This window comes from Fukomys damarensis, unplaced genomic scaffold (genome assembly GCF_012274545.1).
Source record: "Fukomys damarensis isolate Sample0158 unplaced genomic scaffold, DMR_v1.0_HiC HiC_scaffold_16, whole genome shotgun sequence".
NCBI classification, from domain to species: domain Eukaryota; kingdom Metazoa; phylum Chordata; class Mammalia; order Rodentia; family Bathyergidae; genus Fukomys; species Fukomys damarensis.
Window position 1 is genome coordinate 115905526 of NW_022900928.1, and position 9213 is coordinate 115914738.

The 9213-nt window shown below is 43.7% G+C and overlaps 1 protein-coding gene across 1 annotated transcript in view; it reads right to left on the bottom strand.

Moving 5' to 3' along the window:
• Positions 1-8734, bottom strand: part of Mreg (melanoregulin) — a 66695-nt gene extending 57961 nt beyond the window's left edge. Inside the window, 1 exon segment of the mRNA XM_010611064.2 lies at positions 8527-8734. Coding sequence (XP_010609366.1) covers positions 8527-8621 — 95 coding nt within the window. The 5' untranslated portion in view covers positions 8622-8734.
• Positions 8735-9213: the final 479 nt, after the last annotated feature.

Below are 9213 nucleotides of genomic sequence, written 5' to 3' on the forward strand. Positions count from 1 at the left end.
TTTTGTGGGGGTCTGTGGTTCTGCTGTCGTGGCTGCCTTGATATCCTAATTCAATTCAAAAATTTTACTTTTCATGGTCATCTTGACTTTGGAAAACAGCCAGAAGTCACACATGCCAGATACCATGAATAAGGAGGATGAGGACACACTGTAAAATTTGTATAGAAATTGCCATACTAGAAGTAATTGTCATGATGGAGCATTGTCACAGTGCAGGATGACAACACTGGCCCATTCCTCTGGCTGTTTTCTGTACACATGGTTTCTTAAATGCTCTAATAAGCTCTTATAGTAGTCAGAGTATACTGTAGCATTCCTGGGTACCAACTCAGCTCACACAATTCCATCAAGGTCAAAAAATAATATCACCTTGATGTTAAATCTTGATTGACATGCTTTTTTCACAGGACGAGAACTGGGTGATTTCCACTGAGAATTCTAAACCTTGGTCTCAAGATCATAACCATAGACTCAGGCTGCAGATTTAGCTCAGTGGCGTCGTGCCTGCCTCACAAGCCCAAGGTCCTGAGTTTGAGCTTCATACCAGGAAAAAAAAATATATAACCATAGACTCAAGTTTCATCTCCCATGATGATATTAATTTCAAAGCCAAAGTCTGAAGCAATTCCAATGAAATCGACAAAATTTCATGTTAATTCATTGTTCACTATCCTTGATTTTCCACGTGCTTTAAAACACACTTTCTCACAGTGACTTCAATGCCAGCCTAAACTACACAGCAAAACCTCTCTCACAAAGAAAAGAAAAGAAAAACCATAAACACCCTCTCTCAACTCTAGCTCAAAATGTTACTAGTGTTCGATGCACCTCTTCTCACACTGATGACCTCTGCCTTTCCTTTATATCTTAGTTATTCTCACATTACTGGAACACAACACCAGACACCCACAACCTAAAGAAGGACAGGTTTATTTTGGCTCATGGTTTCACTCCTTGGTCAGCTCTCTCCAAAGCAGAAACAAGATGTCAGAGAAGCATGGAGGAGGAAAAGTGTTCAACCCATGGCAGAAGGGAAGAAGAGAGGGCAGGAACTGGAGACAAGTACGCACCCTTCCAGGTCACACCTCCAGTGACCCACTTGCACCCAGGCCCAACCCCTAACAGCACTTTCAGCTACTAAACTCATCAATGGATGAATCCACTGATGAGTATAGCACCTCCACCTTCCACACACATGAGAATTTGGGAGGACAACTTAGATCTAAGCCATAACATGTCAGACGGCAATCAGCAGAAGCATTCACAGTAGCTTTAGATCACACCTCATTAAAAATAATAATAATAATAATAATAATAATAATAATAATAATAATAATAAAAGGCTGGGGATGTGCCTAGCAGCAAAACACCTGGATTGACTCCTCTGGGTGTTGGTCCTAGGATGTAGCTCAGTGGCAGAGTGCTTGCCTAGCATGTGTGAGGCGCTGAACTCAAATTGCCAGTACAGGGGATTTAGGAGAGAGGGTGTTTCACAATTCCTAGAGTTTGAAAGGAACTGTGCCTTGCTGATACCTTGATTTCAGACTTACTGACGTAGAGAATCATGAAAGAATAAGTTTCTGTTGTTTTGCTTTGTTTTGTCTTTGGTGCTGGGGATTGAACTCAGGTCCTTGTGCTCACAAGGTAGGCAGCAGAACCAGTGAGCTAAATCCCTGGCCCAGGTTTCTGTTGTTTTAAGCTAAGCAAGTTTGAAGTAATTTTCTGTCTTAGCCCTAAGGAAGTTATAACACATGTCCCAAATATTTCTTTTAGTTACTAACAAAATCTTGAACCAAAAGGTCACTCAAGTTGTTTTTTTTTTTTTTTGGTTTGGTTTGGTTTGGTTTTTTGGTACCAGGGATCGAATTCTGAACCTTGTGCTTGCAAGGCAGGAAGGAGCTGGAACCACTGAGCTAAATACCTGGCCTTCAAGTTGTTTGTTTGTTTGGTACCGGGGCTCGAACCCGGGTCCTTGTGCTTGCGAGGCAGGAGCTGGAACCATTGAGCTAAATCCCCAGCCTGGCCCTCAAGTTTTATAACAAATGATCAATGACACAGCCATTTTCACTATTAGCTTCTCCTCAATGCAAACTGGAACATCCTTACTGTTGTTCTGATCCCTATTTACCCTACTTTAGGGTCAGTGTAGGGAAGCATGGCACACAGAAGCTCAAACCACACAGAGGTGGTTGACAAGATGACTCTTGTATGATTCAGTCCTTACATGACTTCAATCCCATGGAAGGTGAGCAATCAGTGAGTATATGATTCAAAGATTGAACAAACCTTTGGCTTTCTTTGGGACTGAAGCTTAGGATAAGATCAGGCAATGAGTCCTTCCTCCAGGCCTGGACTTGTGCTCAAACCTCCTTGTGTTAGAAATGCTGACTCAGGCCCTGGAGGTGTACTCAGTGGTAGAGCACTTGCCTAACACGTGTGAGGCCCTGGGTTCCAGGCCCAGGAGTGGAAAAGAGTAAAGGGGGAAAAAAAGGGAAGGCCTACTCAGCTAGCCACTTATGAAGCAGCCCTGGGCAGGTGAAGAGTAGGACAAATGATTAAGATTCACACTTCCTGGGCCGTCAGATTCCTTCCTACACATCCTTATTGTGTATATTCCACATGAGCTCACACAGAATGTCAGTCAACATGAGTCCCTAGGAAGAGGAAGCCTGCAGCGGCCCTTCCAATCTCCCCATTTTATGGAAGAAACTAAAGTCCAGGAAAATTAAGAGACGTCCTCCCAAAACCACAGCTGATTAACAGCTAGGATAGGATGCAGGTCTCCTACTTCCCGCTGGGTTGGGTTTATAGGGCCAGGTTGCTCCAACATCTAAATGGAGGAATGTTAATAAGAGGAACATAGAAAGCAGGAAGGGAAAGACCCCCCCCCAAAAAAAACAAAGGCTGAGGCAGTGACATCCAATAATCTCTAGAACATAAATAGGCTACACTTGGAAAATGGTGACTTTTCTGAATTTCTACAAGGCATGGACTTTGAAATGACACAGGCTTCTCAAGCTTCCTTGTGTTAGAAATGCTGACTCAGGAAAAAAAAAAAAGGACTTGGCTCTTTGGGCTGGGGATTTAGCTGGTTCCACTGCCTGCCTCACAAGTGAAAGGTCCTGAGTTCGATCCCCAGTACCAAAAAAAAAAGAAAAAAAGAGAAAAAAAGAAATGCTGACTCAGGCCCTGGAGGTATAGCTCAGGAGACTAATGGATTCAAATACTGGCTCTCTGACGTTTTAGCTATGAGTTTGATTTTATTATTTCAATTCTGTTAGGTCCTGGGTTTCTCATCTATAAGTGAAAATAACTAACTCCTATCTAATGTAATCATAGGGATAAATAAATGAAAATGTACACATGTAAAGAAATTTTGAGCCAGACATACTGGTCCACACTTGTCATCCCAGCTACTGAGGAGACTGAAGCAGGATAATTGCAGATTCAAGGCCAACCTGGGCAACTTTTTGAGGCCTGTCTCAAAAATAAAAAGGGCTGGAGGGTAGCTCAGTGTTAGAGTACATGACTAGCACGAGCAAAGTCCTTACAGGTTCAGTTCCAAGCACTTCCAAGAAAGAAAGGAATGAGGGAAGGAGGTTGGAAAGGAGGGAGGGAACACTTCTGCAAGAGCCTACATGCAAGATACACCACGTGTATAAAGCTCAAGAACGATAAACAGATGGAGGTTAAAATTCCCCTTTGGCAGTAAGAGGAGGGTGACACCAAAATACGTGGGGGAAACTTCAACTCTGTCATTAATAATTTCCTTCCTAAGGTGAGTGCTACCTTGTTATTTTTCATAATATTTGCCTTTAAATAATTTTAAATGTGTACACATAGTAAAAATTAACAAGTGAATGTTTCTATGGTAATTATTATTCATGAAAAAATATTCCGTTCCTGCTCTCTGGGTGCACCGTCTGGATGCTAGAGGGGATATGAAGGTGGGGAAGATTCAGCCTCTCTAACCCCAGCTGAGAGCTCTGATCTTGCCACAGTTACAGCACCCACCTTTATAACAGTGATACTAGACAGGATGCAGAAGGGACTAAAAAAAAAAAGGAAGATAAGAGACACCATACTTTTTAGAGAGATGATCCAATGTTTCAAGGGGAAAAATTGATATGGACCTATAACACCAAGCAGAGGTTTGTTTTAGTTTTTATGGAACTGGGGATTGTACCCAAAGACCATTGGGTCCTTTTTTTTTTAATTTTAAGACAAGGTCCTACTAAATTGCTCAATCTGGCCTTGAACATGGGGTCATCCTGCCCCAGCTTCCTGAGTGGCTAGGATTACCACTCTCAACTCTGAGGAGAGCTTTGAGAAGTCCAGAAAACAAAAATGTGCTTCCACTGATAGCGGGCATGGGCAAAGGCATCACGGTTCGGTGACCCTGATCACAGGCAAAGAGACAGAGGACGCAAACTCAGAGGAACCCAGGGAGGAGGCAATGTAAAAGAAGGAACAAACAGTCAGCACAGAAATACTGTACCTACGACCCAATTTCTTCTTCTTGGAGCAATTTTCATGCAATTATGCAGGGGTAGAAACCAGATTTCAGGGTATGGCAAACAGTAGAAACTACCTAAACGGGCTTGCCCCACAAAGGCCAGATAATCCCTCGATCCCATCTCAAGTGTAAGCTTCTAGAGCTGTGATCTTCCACGGCAGTCACCAGACCACTTCAGCCGAACCACCTGACAATTTTACTAAAAGGAAGATTCCCAGGCTCCATTCCGACCAAGTCACATCTGTGGGACAGATGTGGGACAGAGGTTGCAATTTTAGCAAGTTCACCAGGTGCTCATAGGAAAAATAATACCAGTGAAGAAGGAGATGAGGGATACAGTTGCCAACTCTTTAAAGACATTTGTGTGTGAGGCAAAGGACAGCAGCGAATGGTCATTGAAGGCCATGGTGACTTCAAGATGAACTGTGAGTCAGGCACTCTTCGGAATACTGCTAGATAAAGGGGAAAGGAAAACAATCCAGTGGGTGAGAGAAGCACAGATGTATATCAGAGAAGGTACAGACTTTCTTGCCCCTATAGGTTCAAGGTTCCAGAAAAAGCAAAAGGGCCAGTGGCAAAAATGTAAGAGGCAGGCCAGGGATTTAGCTCAGCTTAGCACCTCCCTCATAAGAGCAAGGTCCTGAGTTTGATCCCCAGTGCTGGAAAAAATAAATGAAAGTGGCATTGTCAGAATCGCAAACGAGCTAAGACTAAGAGCCGATTTTCCCAAAATAACAAGAGTCCTTCCTGTGTTTTTTGGTTTTTGGTTTTGGTTTGGTTTGGTTTGGTTGGTTGGTTTTTTTGTTTGTTTGTTTGTTTGTTTGTTTTTGAGGCAGGGTCTCACTATATAGTTGAGACTGACCTGGAACAAGCTATGTAGCCCAGGCTGTTCTCGAACTCATGGTGATCCTCCTGCCTCAGCCTCAGGAGTGTTGGGATTATAGATGTGCACCACCATGCCTGGCTCCCTCCTGTGTTTTGAGAAAAGACTGGAGGTGACCAGGCACACAGATAACAAGTGTTATGTTCCCTGATGGCACCGCTGCTAGGCAGCCCTGCCCTGGGGAATATAATAAAACTTGAAAACCGTTCTTGTAGACAGCAAAGGATTCGGTTATATTTTTAGACATGGGAGGAAAAGTCACAAAGAATGAAGCACTCAATAAAATAATAATTCAGACCATCTGGCCACATGACTTCACTATATCAATATTTCACACCAATCTCTTCAGGAAACAATACAGAAAATCCTCAAAAGTTAAACAGTTACTATATAACCCATCAATTCCACTCCCAAGACTTTATCCATGGGAACCAAAACCATGGCCACACATGTTCACAGCAGTATTACTCAGAATGACCAAACCATGGGCTGGTCCAATCCCTAGTACCAAAAAAAAAACAAACCAGAATGACCCAAATGTAAAAACAACCTAAATATCCATCAATGGACAAACAAATAACAAAATGTGTTATAACCATATATGGAATATCATTCGGCCATAAAAAAGGAGTGGCGTGCTGATATGTGCTACAACACAACTCTTAAAAACTTACACTAAGTGCAAGAAGCCAGACATAAAAGGCCACATATTGTAGGACTCCATTTATACCAAACGTTAAGAATAGGAAAATCCAGGGGCCAGGGATTTAGCTCAGTGTTTCTGCCACCAGCCTCAAAAGTGGAAGATCCCAAGTTCTAAAAAGGTCCCAGTACTAAAAAAAAAAGGAAAATTCATAGTGCCGAGGGTGGTATGGTAAGGAGCGGGAGGAGAGGGAAATGTGACTGCTAAAGAGTATAGTGCTTCTTTGTAGGTTGAAGAATATGCACTGCATTCGTGTATTTACTTTGGGCATATACCAAAAATCACTGAATTGTATATTTAAAAAATTAAAAGTAAACAACAGAAAAATTTCAAACCAGATCTTCAACTGACTTGTACTAGAAAAAACATGCAGGTACCATGTGCACACATAGCATTGTTCCATTTGCCCACTAATAAGCTGCTCTTATAAGTAGTGACCTTGAAATGGTGCCAGATTGAGCCACATGAGGCCAGTCCACTCATATTCACATGCTCAGAAGAATAACAATAATTAATAACAACTAAAATTTATTGAGTGTTTATTATGTGTCAGACACTGTATTAAGCACTTGACACATATTATCTCCTTTCATTTCTCACTGCAATCGTTCGAGGTGTATACTATTATCTTCCCCATTTTACAAATGAGGACACTGAGGCACAAATAAGTTTAATACCTTATGCCCACTCATCCTGTTAGGTGACTCAGTCCAGGCAATCTGATTCATTATAATATGCTATGTTGCTCAAACTGGCCCTGTCTTCTTTTTTTTTTCCTGGCCCTGTCTTCTTAAAATCACTTGCACAACTCACTGATTCACATCCACTGCACATAAGCCAAGATAAGAAAGGGTCTAGATTTTAAAAGAGCCAAAATTATTAACTAAAATAGCAATCCTAGAAAGAATACTGGAAGCACCCAAGGATCTGAGGATGAAACTAAGCAGAAGGCTGAAATTCAAGGTAACTAAAAGCATTGTAAGTCTATAACTCAAAGCAGTAAGTTCTAGATTCTTACCCACTGCCTTTTAAACTAAGGATAGAAGATTCATTTTCTCCCTACCCACAGTAATCTAGAAATCTAAATACTAGCAGCAAAACCAATAAAAATATTATGTATTATATATATATATATATATGTATGTATGTATGTATTACACATGACATACATGTGTGCTCACTAAGGAGTAAACTTGGAACAAATGATAAATTACAAGTCCTAAATCACAGGAGAAGATGATGAACAAAGGGCAATGTACTCAAAGAAGACTGCTTGAGAAGACAAGCAAGGCAGAAGGTCACCTCTAGAGGCAAATGTGGAGAGACTAAGAGTGGATCGTTCCTACACTGGCAAGGAGCAGTGTGGGGTTTTTTGTTTTGTTTTGTTACCGGGGATCGAACTCAGGTCCTTGCGCTTGCAAGGCAGGTCACCTAACCGCTGAGCTAAATCCCCGGCCCCCAGGGTGTTTACTGTATTGGAAAATACGAACGCACACGAACGCACAAGCAGGAAGGGGTTATGTAAGATCTTGAAAGTTGAGGGCAGTGTTTGGACTTGATAGAATAAAAAAAGATAAGTCATGCTTTAGAAAGAGTTGTGAAAGCATTATTACATTAGTTGAACACTACATTAGAAGGAAACTCTAGCTTCACCATTTGCTTACTCAAACCTTGAATATCACCTCATAGACGCTCCTAAATCAATTTTAAATATGCTGTTTCTGTCATATGTACCCCCAAGGAATGACCTAGTGGGGTCTTAATTTCAGGCAACTCAAGACATAAAATCATTGCTGAAAAATCACAGCCCTAAACAAAACTGTAGTTTAGGATTTCTTCACAAAGCCTCTTAGCACATAGCTAATAAGCATTAATTACATTTCCTCACATTTCATAATTTAACCTATAATGAATCAACATCTTACTAAACAGGCTGTCTCTGACACAGTATGATTTTTTTATGTGAAAAGATTTCCTCGTTCTCAGTCTCTGAAATCCTCTTCTTTTGGTAATAAAATGAATGACCAACTCTTCAACTTCTTTGCTGAGTGTCACAGATATCCACAGTTGCTTACTTTGCTGTGATATACCTCACGAATACCCACACTTGTGTTTTATGACCCCCCCCCAAAAAAAACACTCTCCCCTGATCTTCCACGTTCAAGGCACTGTCCCCGAGTCTTTGGCATGTCCCACAAGGCATCCGCCTGGGTCTCAGGATTTGCACTTTTGGTCAAAACAATCTTACCGAAGGTCCCTCTAAGTCTAAAAAATTTCGTGCAAGAGACCCGGTAAGGCACCGAGAGGCTGAACTAATGTCAGTGTGACCTAACACAAAGCCCACCGCCCCAGTTCAGAGGGGCATAGATCCACACCCGCGGTACCAGGCTGCGGCCAGGTGACCCCAGATCTCGGCGCACCCACCTGAACAAGGGCTCCTTCTCGGGCAGAGAGGGCTCCTCCAGGCAAGGACAGTGGCAGAAGCAGCAGGCGGTCCGAAGCCAGGCCCTCAACCCCATGGAGAGCGAGAATCCTCGCCGGCGCGGGAGTCTGAGCGCGCGATCGCCCCTGGGACGCGGCCACCCCAGCGTCCAGGTGCGGGGACAGTGGCGACCACTGCGTGTCGGGCCAGTCAGTGCGAACCCACCTGAAAGGGCTCCTTCTCGGGCAGAGAGGGCTCCTCCAGGCAAGGACAGTGGCAGAAGCAGCAGGCGGTCCGAAGCCAGGCCCTCAACCCCATGGAGAGCGAGAATCCTCGCCGGCGCGGGAGTCTGAGCGCGCGCTCGCGCCTGGGACGCGGCCACCCCAGCGTCCAGGTGCGGGGACAGTGGCGACCACTGCGTGTCGGGCCAGTCAGTGCGCATCACGCCGAGGCCAGGGACGCGGACGAGGGCGGAGGCGCTCCAAGGCCCGGAGGTGCAGGCCGCGCGCCTCCCCGCCACTTGGATTTTGTCCGGAGCTTGTGTTTTGGGAGAGCTTTTCTTCTCCCTTTCTTTTAATTCCCCGGGCGCAAATTGGAGCGCATGCGTCCCAGAGACGCCCCGCTGCTGCCCTCTAAGGAGAAAATTGGGACTGCAGGCAGAGTGCAAATCCGGCAAGCCGGTGCGAGGG